Source organism: Neoarius graeffei, chromosome 15 (genome assembly GCF_027579695.1).
Source record: "Neoarius graeffei isolate fNeoGra1 chromosome 15, fNeoGra1.pri, whole genome shotgun sequence".
NCBI classification, from domain to species: domain Eukaryota; kingdom Metazoa; phylum Chordata; class Actinopteri; order Siluriformes; family Ariidae; genus Neoarius; species Neoarius graeffei.
This window is the reverse complement of record NC_083583.1, coordinates 58,431,701-58,446,520: the sequence shown is the minus strand read 5'-3', so window position 1 is coordinate 58,446,520 and position 14,820 is coordinate 58,431,701. Positions and strand designations below refer to the sequence as shown.

Here is a 14,820-nt window from a genome sequence, read left to right as displayed (position 1 = left end):
AACACCGTTTAATCCATCCAGCCATCAACACTGTTTATCCATCCAGCCATCAACACTGTTTATCCATCCAGCCATTAACACCGTTTATCCATCCAGCCATCAACACTGTTTATCCATCCATCCATCAACACTGTTTATCCATCCATCCACACCGTTTATCCATCCAGCCATCAACACTGTTTATCCATCCATCTACACCGTTTATCCATCCAGCCATCAACACTGTTTATCCATCCATCCATCCATCCATCCATCCATCCATCCATCCATCCATCCAACAACACCATTTATCCATCCAGCCACCCATCGATCAACATTGTTTATCCATCCATACATCCATCAACACCATTTATCCATCCAGCCACCCATCGATCAACATTGTTTATCCATCCATACATCCATACATCCATCAACACCGTTTATCCATCCAGCCATCAACACTGTTTATCCATCCATCCATCAACACCGTTTATCCATCATCCATCCATCAACACCGTTTATCCATCCAGCCATCAACACTGTTCAGCCATCCAGCCATCAACACTGTTTATCCATCCAGCCATCAACACTGTTTATCCATCCATCCATCAACACCGTTTAATCCATCCAGCCATCAACACTGTTTATCCATCCAGCCATCAACACTGTTTATCCATCCAGCCATTAACACCGTTTATCCATCCAGCCATCAACACTGTTTATCCATCCATCCATCAACACTGTTTATCCATCCATCCACACCGTTTATCCATCCAGCCATCAACACTGTTTATCCATCCATCTACACCGTTTATCCATCCAGCCATCAACACTGTTTATCCATCCATCCATCCATCCATCCATCCATCCATCCATCCATCCAACAACACCATTTATCCATCCAGCCACCCATCGATCAACATTGTTTATCCATCCATACATCCATCAACACCATTTATCCATCCAGCCACCCATCGATCAACATTGTTTATCCATCCATCCATCCATCCATCCATCAACACCGTCCATCCATCCATCCATCCATCCATCCATCCATCCATCCATCCATCCATCCATCCATCAACACATTTATCCATCCAGCCAGCCATCAACACCATTTATCCATCCATCCATCAACACCATTTATCCATCCATCCATCAACACCGTTTATCCATCCATCCATCCATCCATCCATCCATCCATCCATCCATCCATCCATCCATCCATCCATCCAACGCCATCCATCCATCCATCCATCCATCCATCCATCCATCCATCCATCCATCAACACCGTTTATCTATCTATCCATCCATCCATCCATCCAACACCGTCCATCCATCCATCAACTCCATCCATCCATCCATCCATCCATCAACACCGTCCATCCATCCATCCATCCATCCATCCATCCATCCATCCATCCATCCATCAACACCGTTTATCCATCATCCATCCATCAACACCGTTTATCCATCATCCATCCATCAACACTGTTCATCCATCCATCCAACACCATTTATCCATCCATCTATCCATCCAACACCGTTTATCCATCCATCTATCCATCCATCAACACCATCCATCCATCCATCAACACCATTTATCCATCCATCCATCCTTCCATCCATCCATCCATCAGCACTGTTTATCCATCCATCCATCAACACTGTTTATCCATCCATCCATCCATCCATCCATCCATCCATCCATCCACACTGTTCATCCATCCATCCATCCATCCATCCATCCATCCATCCACACCATCCATCCATCCACCCAACACCATCCATCCATCCATCCATCCATCCATCCATCCATCAACACCGTTTATCCATCCATCCGTCCATCCATCAACACTGTTCGTCCATCCATCTATCTATACATCAACACCGTTTATCCATCCATCCATCCATCCATCCATCCATCCATCCATCCTTCCATCAACACTGTTCATCCATCCATCCATCCATCCATCCATCCACCCAACACCATCCATCCATCCATCCAACACCATTTATCCATCCATCCATCCATCCAGCACCGTCCATCCATCCAACACTGTTTATCCATCCATCCAACACTGTTTATCCGTCCGTCCGTCCGTCCGTCCGTTTATCCATCCATCCATCCATCCGTTTATCCATCCATCCATCCTACACCGTTTATCCATCCATCCATCCTACACCGTTTATCCATCCATCCATCCATCAAGACCTTTTAGCCGTCTGGGTCATGGGGGAAGCTGGAGCCAATCCTAGCTGACCTTTGGGTGAGAGGTGGGGTTCACCCTGGACAGGTTGCCATTCTGTCCCAGGGCTAACAGAGACCAACACTCGTTCACACCTATAGGCAAAATTAGAATAGCCAGTTTTTAGTCCTCCTGTCCTTGGACTGTGGGAGGAAAACGGAGACCTGGAGGAAACCCACACAGACACAAGGAGAACATACAAACTCCATACAGAAAGGCCTCAGTCAGCCGCAAGGTTCAAATGCTAGTTACAGTTAAAGGAAAAATTTTGTTTTATTTAAAGTGGTCATTTATATGTTAAATGTTTCATGCAGTATCTCCTGACGATCCCCTAACTGCCATTCAGCTGACTCAAGCCAATTTCTCATGGACGAAGCCAGATTCACAGTCTAACCCTGAGGTGGAGGACACAGCTCCAACAGGAAGTCTGTACCTGCATAATCTCAACTTAACTGTCAAGAAGGTCTGTAGCACTCTACAAATGAAAGCACTGACACGCCTATTAAGGCACAGAATTATTATCTGACATTCTTCTGTTAAGAATATGCTCCTCATAACGTTTGTCCTCGTTTATTTATTTCCTTTGAAAATTTCAGGGCTCTCTGTTTGTTGTGGTTGGCAAAGTTGGCTGTGGGAAAAGCTCACTATTAGCTGGAATTACAGGAGAGCTGAACAGGTACAATTTAATAGTGCCATTTATATTAAACTCACTTTCAAATCAGATTGGATTTGTGTTGTTTTTTAAACGCTGCAAGACACCCACATTCACACTGCACACTCCAAATACAGACCCGAACAGGATTTTAGCTAGACTGAGCTGTTTAAGTTAAGCTCTCTGAACTGCATGGGGAAAGCTCTTTCCAAATGTCATACTAATAGTTTGATTTTGTTACGCTCTCTAGCGCCACCAACAGCTCAAAGTCGCATTTCTGTACATTCGTACATTTCTGCTTGTAACTTTTGAACCGTTGGTCCGATTTTCAAAAACTTGGTATCCCTGGAATCCTTGGGCCGAGACAATTCCAGCGCACCCTATGACGTCATTTTCCGCCCGGATAGTTTTCCCACCATTTTGAATTTTGTGAAATTCAATTAAAATGCTTCTCCTCCCTCAATTTTTGACCAATTTCTCCCAAACTTGGTACATAGCAACTTTGGACTAAGCTGCACAAGAAATTTACCCGGTGTTCAGAATTGCGTAAGCGTTTGGCCGTGGCAGCCAATCAAAATTGTGCTAGCAGCTCAAAGTCGCAGGTACATTTCTGCTTGTAACTTTTGAACCGTTGGTCCGATTTTCAAAAACTTGGTCTCCCTGGAATCCTTGGGCCAAGCCGCATCCAGCGCACCCTATGACGTCATTTTCAACCCAGGAAAGTTTTCCCGCAATTTTGAATTTTGTGAAAATCACTTAAAATGCTTCTCCTCCCTCAATTTTTGACCAATTTCTCCCAAACTTGGTACATAGCAACTTTGGACTAGCCTGCATGAGAAACTTAACCGGTGTTTAGAATTTCATAGGCGTTTGGCTGTGGCAGCCAATCAAAATTGCCTGTGCAGGTGCGAAACAGGAAGTGTGCTCATATCTCGGCCGCCCTTTTACGCCTCTTAACGAAACTTGGTGGTGTTATGCCGCACCCCACCAGAAAGGCCCACAAAAAAAATGGAACAAATTGGCCGCTAGGGGGCGCTATACCTAGGGAAATTGGGATTTTTTTGAAAAACTACACACATACTCAGCCATCCGCTGCTCTGGCATGCTTTCACCTAAAGACGTGGCTACGTGCACTGCATCACTCTCACAATTTCCCCCGGGGAATTGTCGGCTCTAGTTTGATTTTGTTACGCTAGGGCAGTTTATCTTTAATTCTTCACTGAGCTGTAAGCAGAGCAGAAAGTGCTTATCCTCACATATTGAAACAAATAAATAGAAGGCACATTTATGAAAAAAGCTTCAAATAAAAATTTCTGTTTATTTAAAATAACTCTTTAGAGTTGGAGGCATTGTGCACATCCAAGGCAGAGAACAGGGCTTTGGCTTGGTTACCCAGGAGCCATGGATCCAGCATGCATCCGTGCGTGACAACATCCTGTTTGGAAAGAACTTTGACAGTGGCTTCTATCAAGCTGTGCTTGAGGCTTGTGCCCTCACTGCAGACCTTAATGTAAGCTCATTTATGTGTTTCACTATTTAAAAAAAAAAACACAGGCTCATTTTAATTAAGAAAATGGTTCACCAATGAAGCTAAAATTTGTGAAGCCAAACCAGATAATGATTCAGAAAAGTGGGGAAATGTACCAGGATCTGTATCTGCATTTGTAGTGGATATGCAGAACCATAAAATTAAGCAGACGATGCTTTAACTGTTGCATGCTGAATACTCCTGTAGATTTTGCCAAATGGGGATCAGACAGAAGTAGGAGAGAATGGAGTGACACTCAGTGGAGGGCAAAAAAGTCGACTCGCTCTAGCCCGAGCTGTTTATATGGTAAAAGCGTTCACTGAAACTTCAGAACAAATCCAAAAATATTGTGCAGGAAAAGCTGCCGTGCAAAGGCGAACTGCAGTATCTGCCGATTGTGTCTGTGGCAAAAGATGGTCCAATAGCATCACCTATTTGCTATTGGATTGTCTTTTGCCACCGACGCAATATGCAGATCCTGCAGTTTGCCTTTACATAGTAGAAAGTATCTATCCTTTTAACCTAATAAACCTTGTTGTGTTCTGTGACAGGACAAAGATATCTATCTGCTGGATGATCCTTTAGCAGCAGTCGATGCTGGTGTGGCTCATCATCTCATGGAGAAATGCATTTTGGGAATTCTTAGGACCAAGACCAGAATCCTTTGCACTCACAGAATAGAGTTTGTAGAGAAAGCTGATATGGTGATCCTGATGGACAGTGGGACAATTGTAAAAACAGGTATCATTCACAACCAGTATTATTTATTCCAGTATTATGTACAGGCTATAGTACACCGCCATTCCAAAATAAAAGTCCCCATTTAGATTTAAATAAGCAAATACTTAAAGGAACAGTCCACCGTACTTCCATAATGAAATATGCTCTTATCTGAATTGAGACGAGCTGCTCCGTACCTGTCTGAGCTTTGCGCGACCTCCCAGTCAGTCAGACGCAGTCAGACGCGCGGTCACTCCTGTTAGCAATGTAGCTAGGCTCAGCATGGCCAATGGTATTTTTTTGGGCTGTAGTTAGATGCGACCAAACTCTTCCACGTTTTTCCTGTTTACATAGGTTTATATGACCAGTGATATGAAACAAGTTCAGTTACACAAATTGAAACGTAGCGATTTTCTATGCTATGGAAAGTCCGCACTATAATGACAGGCGTACTAGCACCTTCTGCGCGCTTTGGCAGCGCATTGATACGGAGCTCAGATATCAATGCGCTGCCGAAGCGCGCAGAAGGTGTTAGTACGCCTGTCATTATAGTGCGCACTTTCCATAGCATAGAAAATCGCCACGTTTCAATTTGTGTAACTGAACTTGTTTCATATCACTGGTCATATAAACCTATGTAAACAGGAAAAACGCAGAAGAGTTTGGTCGCATCTAACTACAGCCCAAAAAAATACCATTGGCCATGCTGAGCCTAGCTACATTGCTAACAGGAGTGACAGCGCGTCTGACTGCGTCTGACTGACTGGGAGGTCGCGCAAAGCTCGGACAGGTACGGAGCAGCTCGTCTCAATTCAGATAAGAGCATATTTCATTATGGAAGTACGGTGGACTGTTCCTTTAAGAGCCTTTGATTGGATAATTACTGCAGTGAGTAATGTTTCAGCTGGCAACAATTATTTTAACCCTAGGTGATGCAATGAGGAGCTTCTCATTTCTTAGACAGTCATGTCAGAATGGTCATAAAAAAATACTCGTCATTGAGGAGTATAAATCGGATATAAAGGCTTCAGTTTGCTATAAAGATTGGACTCTGGAGCAGTGGAAAGAGGTCATGTGCTCTGAGTCCGGATTTACCCTGTTCCTGAGTGATGGGCGTGTCAGGGTAAGAAGGGAAGCTCATGAGGCGATGCACCCATCATACATAGTGACCGCTGTACAAGCGTCTGGATGCAGTGTTATGATCTGGGGTTGCTTCAGTTGGTCAGGTTGAGGCCCAATAACATTATAGGGCAATAAAATGAAGTCAGCTGATGGCCTGAATGTACTGAATGACCAGGTTATCACCACATCAATTGATATTTTTTTTCTCTGATGGCACGGGCATAAAATTAGGGCTCAGATTGTAAAAGAGTGGTTCAGGAAGCATGAGGAATCATTTTCACACATGAAATGGCCACCACAGAGTCCTGACCTTAACCCCATTGAAAGTCTTTGGGATGTGCAGGAGAAGACTTTACAAGTGCTTAAACTCTCCCATCGTCAATAGAAGATCTCAGCAAAAAAAAAAAAATTAATGCAGCTCTGGATGGAAATAAATGTTGTGACGTTGCATAAGGTTGTTGGCAATGCCAAGATGATTGCGGACCGTAATCAGGGCTCGACATTAACAGCAGCCCAATTGCCCGGGGCAACCATTCAAAAGATTCAGACAACCAGACTCTCACAAATGCTTGCCCGATCGGGCAACTACCCAAATATGTCAACTTGCGTGAAAAACGATGTTTATTCATTCATATAATGATGAAATTCCATCACGATTTGCGATTGTTTGACTCGGAAAGACCGCGTCCATGTTATCATTACGGGATGTTCAACACCTAGCGGAATTCACATTTGCACATCGCGGGCTCGCAATGCAGTTTCCCATTGCTAATAATTATCGCGTAGTGCATATTCAGTGTTCTATTCAGAGCCTCCAGGATTTCGCGATGTTGCGATTTGCAACTTCAACCAATCCCCGCGAATTCAGGGCGGTGTTGCAATTATATCCAATCACCGCAACTTTCCCGCAAATTTGACCAATCGTTGGCGTCGTCTTGAGGTGACGTCGACAAACTACCTTCCGCCTTACTTCTGTGTATACATTCAAGAGAAGCAGCATGCGCGCAGTGTTGCCAGATTGGGCGGTTTTTGAACATACAACCCCGATTCCAAAAAAGTTGGGACAAAGTACAAATTGTAAATAAAAATGGAATGCAATGATGTGGAAGTTTCAAAATTCCATATTTTATTCACAATAGAACATAGATGACATATCAAATATTTAAACTGAGAAAATGTATCATTTAAAGTGATTATGATAAATGATAAAGTGAATGTATCATTTAGGTGATTTTAAATTTCATGACGACAACACATCTCAAAAAAGTTGGGACAAGGCCATGTTTACCACTGTGAGACATCCCCTTTTCTCTTTACAACAGTCTGTAAACGTCTGGGGACTGAGGAGACAAGTTGCTCAAGTTTAGGGATAGGAATGTTAACCCATTCTTGTCTAATGTAGGATTCTAGTTGCTCAACTGTCTTAGGTCTTTTTTGTCGTATCTTCCGTTTTATGATGCGCCAAATGTTTTCTATGGGTGAAAGATCTGGACTGCAGGCTGGCCAGTTCAGTACCCGGACCCTTCTTCTACGCAGCCATGATGCTGTAATTGATGCAGTATGTGGTTTGGCATTGTCATGTTGGAAAATGCAAGGTCTTCCCTGAAAGAGACGTCGTCTGGATGGGAGCATATGTTGCTCTAGAACCTGGATATACCTTTCAGCATTGATGGTGTCTTTCCAGATGTGTAAGCTGCCCATGCCACACACACTAATGCAACCCCATACCATCAGAGATGCAGGCTTCTGAACTGAGCGCTGATAACAACTTGGGTCGTCCTTCTCCTCTTTAGTCCGAATGACACGGCGTCCCTGATTTCCATAAAGAACTTCAAATTTTGATTCGTCTGACCACAGAACAGTTTTCCACTTTGCCACAGTCCATTTTAAATGAGCCTTGGCCCAGAGAAGACGTCTGCGCTTCTGGATCATGTTTAGATACGGCTTCTTCTTTGAACTATAGAGTTTTAGCTGGCAACGGCGGATGGCACGGTGAACTGTGTTCACAGATAATGTTCTCTGGAAATATTCCTGAGCCCATTTTGTGATTTCCAATACAGAAACATGCCTGTATGTGATGCAGTGCTGTCTAAGGGCCCGAAGATCACGGGCACCCAGTATGGTTTTCCAGCCTTGACCCTTACGCACAGAGATTCTTCCAGATTCTCTGAATCTTTTGATGATATTATGCACTGTAGATGATGATATGTTCAAACTCTTTGCAATTTTACACTGTCGAACTCCTTTCTGATATTGCTCCACTATGTGTCGGCGCAGAATTAGGGGGATTGGTGATCCTCTTCCCATCTTTACTTCTGAGAGCCGCTGCCACTCCAAGATGCTCTTTTTATACCCAGTCATGTTAATGACCTATTGCCAATTGACCTAATGAGTTGCAATTTGGTCCTCCAGCTGTTCCTTTTTTGTACCTTTAACTTTTCCAGCCTCTTATTGCCCCGTCCCAACTTTTTTGAGATGTGTTGCTGTCATGAAATTTCAAATGAGCCAATATTTGGCATGAAATTTCAAAATGTCTCACTTTCGACATTTGATATGTTGTCTATGTTCTATTGTGAATACAATATCAGTTTTTGAGATTTGTAAATTATTGCATTCCATTTTTATTTACAATTTGTACTTTGTCCCAACTTTTTTGGAATCGGGGTTGTATTTTGGGCTGGAAAACGTCAGCAGTATCTGGCAACACTGCATGTGCGAGTCAGTGTTTATATAGGCTTAAATTCTGTTACTGAAAGTGTATTATGTTTACAGTGAAGCACTGTGTGCACTTTATATTATTTTTTTACTTAATACAAGAAATTAATGGATGACAAAATTTTTGCCAAAATGGTATTTTATTTTCCATTGTTTAGGCAGCTTCGGCATCATACTGTGAGATTCTGTTCAAATTGTTTTTTTCTTCTATGAAGCCTGAGCCATTTATTTTATTAGTTAATAATTATTGTTTAATTTAGTCTTCAGGAGAGACTGCCTGCACACAGGACTAGTATTAATAGTTTTTTTTCTTACATGAAAGCTGAGGCATTTATATTATATCTGAAGGTAACTTCATGTTGTGCTGTGAGGTTCTCTGCACTTTAACTTTTGAACCAACAGGTGCATTTGGATAAGTAAAGCCTATTTTTCTGCATTTTTGTAGTCCTGGTAATCTTTTATATTGGTAAAGTTGTTTATAGGACCATTTCTCAGTGTCTTTGTTTTTTTTTAATCAATAGTTTTTCAGTAATAACTTAATATTTAACATATCACTCAATTTCAATCACAAAAAGAGAAAATCGCAACAATTTCTTGCAACTTTCACTGCCTCCCGCAATGTAATCGCAACAAAAAACTAAAAAACACCCCAACTTTCATTGCAATTTTTTTGGAACACCACCCCCCCACCCCCGCAACATCAGACATTTTAGCCCGCAACAATCACAAAAAAGGCCCGTGGAGTCCTGGGGGGACTGGGGATTGTTATGTCCTTCACTACATGACTAATTACCGCATTACTCGCACAGGGCGCTAGTGTCAATGCTTGTTGATAAAGACAGCGTCTGAGAAGGTTGAATAGTAAATAAAAAAATAATATGTAATATTTGGGCAACCAGATTTCTACAAATGGTTGCCCGAATGGGCAACCATGTCTCAAAGTTAACGTAGAGCCCTGGTAATCAAAGCTAAAGGCGGTCCAACAAAATATTAGTGTGTGCAACTTTTTTTTTTCTTTTTGGCCGGCCAGTGTATATACAGTAGTATATAGAACTGTGCATATACACTACTGTTCAAAAGTTTGGGGTCACTTTGATATGTCCTTATTTTTGAAAGAAAAGCACTGTTCTTTTCAATGAAGATCACTTTAAACTAATCAGAAATCCACTCTATACATTGCTAATGTGGTAAATGACTATTCTAGCTGCAAATATCTGGTTTTTGGTGCAATATCTCCATAGGTGTATAGAGGCCCATTTCCAGCAACTCTCACTCCAGTGTTCTAATGGTACAATGTGTTTGCTCATTGCCTCAGAAGGCTAATGGATGATTAGAAAACCCTTGTACAATCATGTTAGCACAGCTGAAAACAGTTGAGCTCTTTAGAGAAGCTATAAAACTGACCTTCCTTTGAGCAGATTGAGTTTCTGGAGCATCACATTTGTGGGGTTGATTAAATGCTCAAAATGGCCAGAAAAATGGCTTGACTAGATTTTCTATTCATTTTACAACTTATGGTGGTAAATAAAAGTGTGACTTTTCATGGAAAACACAAAATTGTCTGGGTGACCCCAAACTTTTGAACGGTAGTGTAGTTCTTGAGTATATATGTCATTTACAATGCTGTTGCTTGAGACTTGAAAAATGTTGTTTGAAATGTTTCAAATGTTGGGTCAGGTTTCTTGTTGGTCTTGTTTGCTTTGTAAAGGAACACCACAGGAGGTCTTATCTCTGGTGAAAGATGTATCTGTGGGTAGCATGAAGGAGAAAGGTAATTATTGCATTTTATTATCTGTTACTCATATTAAAATTTTAATCCAGTCAGAGCTGAGATTTTCTTTCGTTAATAAATACTGAATTAGATGGCACTGAAGATGAAGAAGAAGAAAAAGAGCTGACGAATGAGACAGTTTCAGAGGAGGGGCTACGCACAATAGGGGAGGAGCAGAAGCAGATGGGTGGGCTTGCCTGGACAGTCTATAAGTCCTATTGGAAAGCAGTTGGCAGGTGTATGGCTGTGTCTGTCCTTTTATCCCTGCTCCTCATGCAAGGTATGAATGACGGAGCTTCTAGTTAGATGGACTGTCTTGTAATTACTCCTGTAATTAATACCTATGCTCTAATGACATTACCTTCACTGCAGGCTCTAAGAACGTGTCTGATTGGTGGCTGTCTCACTGGATCTCCAACTTAAAAGCCAATGGGTCTCAACTGGTGTCTGTAACAGCAAGTCCTCTCTCTACCCTAGTGCTTCTCTCTGCAGACACACTTGCGTAAGTTAGGATTAAAAATTAATAATACCCTCATAATAATGGTGTATAATCCTCTGGAACGCTGTAAATAACAGTTTGATTTCTGTTCTAACTGTTGTTAAGAATTTTTTTTCTGAAACTTATTCATTTCATTTAAGGTTTCCTTTACCAGTCAGAGACTCATTTGGCAATATGAGTTCAGACCTGAAGTTCTACATGACTGTGTACGGTTCTCTAGCTGTAGCGAATACCGTCTTCACTGCTGCTCGTGCCTTCCTGTTTGCTTATGGAGCAATCCACGCTGCCACGGTCATCCACAGAAGACTGCTGGATAGTGTGCTTAAGGTGAGCTGTAGATTTGTGTGTGTGTTAATAACAGAAAGCAAACTAGAAGGGCACCTGGTAGAGTGCATACCTCCGCCAAGCTACGTGTTCGTACTTGCCAACTCTACCGGTTCACACAATAGTCTACCGATTCTGACAGGTGAATACCGCTTACCACTTTTAGTTCTAAAAACTACCGCATTACAAAATAATCCGTGAACACTGTTGGATTCACTCTTCTGATCTAGCTTCAGCTGTTTTCAGCACAAGGGATACAAGTATATAGCATCAAACAGTTGTATTAAGTGAAGCTGAGAGCCAATGGAACAGCGCGATAATGATTTTACTTACTAACTTATCCTCTTCGCTCCCACTGGAGCACAAGGTCTCCACAAGATCCCTCCATATGGCACGGTCTTTTGCCTTGGTCTCAGATTCACTCCAGGTGATCTCAGTTTGCTTAAGTTCTGCTTCAACTGTCTTTAACCAGGTGTTCCTTGGCCTGCCCCTTGGTCTCTTGTCTTGGGGGGGGGTCCATCGCAGTGCAACCCTCACAATACTTGTCTGTGGCATCCTCAGCACAAGTCCTAGCCATCGAAGTCGTCTATGCTGTATTTTGCTGACGATGCATGTGGTCTGGCTGAGCTGGAGAAGGTCTTTGTTGGAGATCTTGTTTGGCCAAAATATTCTGTTTATCCTCCTGAGACACCCATGGTGGAAACTGGACGATGTTTCCATGTCGGACTTGGTGACTCTCCAGCATTCACTCTAGAGGTCTGCGCGGGCCAGAATTTTCAGTCCCGCGCCCTCCCGCTCCCACATTGTGCAGTCCCGCTCCCGCAAAGAATTATGATTTTCAGTCCCGCTCCCGCCCGCGCCTGCCATATTTTGTCCCGCTCCCGCCCGCAAATCCCGCATGATGCAGACGTTCGCGTTATTTCTCACGAAAGTTCTTGTCATTGGCTTGGGGAATTAAACATGCTGAGCTTAGCTGAGCTCTCCACTGACCGATCCTTCATTTATTGTTTAGACTCTGACATTCTGCTGACACATTCCAAGTTGAGCGCTGCATGCGCTCATGATTGACAGCTCTCGCTTTGTGCACTCGCACTCCCACTTCCGAGTCTGTGGCGTTATGATTCCAACCGCGATTTCATTCTCCTCTCATATGAAGTGCTGCGCAACCACAACCAGCTCTTCAGATTATACACTGTCTATTTCTAGCTTTAAATTGAACAATCTGTGCGATACACAGTCCTTTTTAATACTAGTTAATACTTTTTAATACTTAGAACTAATACTCGACTTTTTAACGGTAAATGTACCTCTTTTTAAAGCAGCACTTACTTCTGAATCACTGTGAGCTTCACTAGAGGAGCTCTGCTCTTCTGCCATGATCAGAGATCTCAAACACGGAAGAGCGGAAAGGAATCGGAAACGTACGCGAGATTAGACCACATCCGCAAATTTAGGCATCTTAAAATGTTTTTATTAATGCCAAATAAAATATCCAGCACAAATTATATATGATAGACATAAATTAATAATTTATAAATTTTATTTTAAACATGTTTTTAGTTAGCGGGACTGCAGCTTATCACCTCTCCCGCCCGCGCCCGCATTGTGCACTCCCCCTCCCACCCGCGCCCACAATGAGCTTTCAAAATTTGTCCCGCGCCGCACTGCTTTGCGTCGGGTCCCGCGGGACTCCCGCGGGAATGCAGGGCTCTAATTCACTCCCATATAGAAGGATGGCCTTGACATTGCTGTTATAAATGCGGATCTTGGTCTTGCGGCTGTACTGCTTGGACTTCCAAATGAGCTTAAGCTGATGAGATGCTGCTCTTGCCTTTGCCATCTGTTCTTGATGTCTTTCTTTGTGGCATCTTCTGTGCTGATTACTGACCCCAAGTATGTAAAATCACGATAATGATGTTGAATCTAAATTGTATCGCTCTATCGCGCCGTTCCTTTGGTTCTCGTTATAGTTCTAGTCAATCGGCAATGAGCTCACATGTTACAACTAATCGTGTCAGTATTTGTAAAAACCAAACAAGTTCGAGGCGACTTAGTCATCAGATCATCCAGCACCAAAGCATCGAGGCAAGGTGAGGAGCATGCATTTTTTGAAGTATGTCAGTCCGATTTCCTGATCAGTTGTCTTCAAATATGGCACTCAGAATGCAGGAGAATGCACCATTTTACACCCTTTTTTTTTTCTCCAAAATTTTCCAGGGGGGGTATGCCTCCAGACCCCTCTAGAAGGGTGTGACTACATCGCCAATCTGATCTACCGCTTTCCATTTTTTGAAGGTTGGCAAATATGCATATCATTAACATTAAAATCAAATTACTTGAACTTAGGACAATACTAAAGCTGTCCACCAAATTTAATCAAATCCGTTCACTACTTTTTGAGTTACATTGGGAACAAAAAAAAAACCCTGGATCCACATACATATCTAGACTTGCGTCAAAATCTAATCATTTGTTACTTGGCCCATGGTCCACCCTTCCTCCAAATTTCATCAAAATCCGTTCACTGCTTTTTGAGTTACGTTGGAAAGAGACAGACAAACGGAGGTGAAAACATAACCTCCTACAACAAAGTTGGCGGAGGTAGTTAGACAAGCTTATGCAAATCTTTACAAATATTGGAACGTTATGCCAAATTTCAACCTTTTCTTTGATTACTGCAAGTCTAAGTGAAGATGTACAGTATTAGTACCACAGATGGAAAGTGTTTGCAGTATAACACAGTATAACAGCAGTGCTTAATTTTAAATTGTATCGATGTATGGTTATTGAATTAACGAATGAAAATAGATGGCAATTTAAATTTTAAAATGTACATCCTTATTATAACGGGGATTATAAGGAGCGGATGTTTCATTAAAATCTTAGATAAAAATGAAGATGCGTCTTTGAGCTCATATATGCAGATATTCAAGTAGGCAAAAGGAATTAATCCGCATATACATCTGTTTTGCAGATTTAATTAGCCAGCAACCGAACCTGACAGGATTTCTGTTAACATTCATGAATGTTCATAAACTTAACTGCTAATGCGAGCTAGCAGGCTACGGTATATAAGCTAACCTGGCAAAATGTCTGACAGTCATATTCATAAATGTTTATAATATCCACAAATAACATTAGCTACCTAGCTAAGCATATGAACTAACCTGCAAAATTTATGACACAAGTTTTAAGTCATATTCATATATGTTTATAATGTTCACATTAGATAGCTAAATAACTTTGGCAATCTGACAGGA

The 14,820-nt window shown here is 42.1% G+C and overlaps 1 protein-coding gene across 6 annotated transcripts in view; it reads left to right on the top strand.

The window, feature by feature from the left end:
• abcc10 (ATP-binding cassette, sub-family C (CFTR/MRP), member 10) overlaps positions 1-14,820 on the top strand; it is a 67,561-nt gene that overhangs the window by 35,249 nt on the left and 17,492 nt on the right. For all 6 annotated transcript variants that reach the window (XM_060941712.1, XM_060941716.1, XM_060941713.1 and 3 more), the window contains 9 exons: positions 2,544-2,692; positions 2,826-2,905; positions 4,220-4,391; positions 4,617-4,715; positions 4,961-5,150; positions 10,675-10,737; positions 10,829-11,017; positions 11,110-11,239; positions 11,377-11,563. In XM_060941712.1, coding sequence (XP_060797695.1) covers positions 2,544-2,692; positions 2,826-2,905; positions 4,220-4,391; positions 4,617-4,715; positions 4,961-5,150; positions 10,675-10,737; positions 10,829-11,017; positions 11,110-11,239; positions 11,377-11,563 — 1,259 coding nt within the window. The remainder of the gene's footprint in view (positions 1-2,543; positions 2,693-2,825; positions 2,906-4,219; positions 4,392-4,616; positions 4,716-4,960; positions 5,151-10,674; positions 10,738-10,828; positions 11,018-11,109; positions 11,240-11,376; positions 11,564-14,820) is intronic.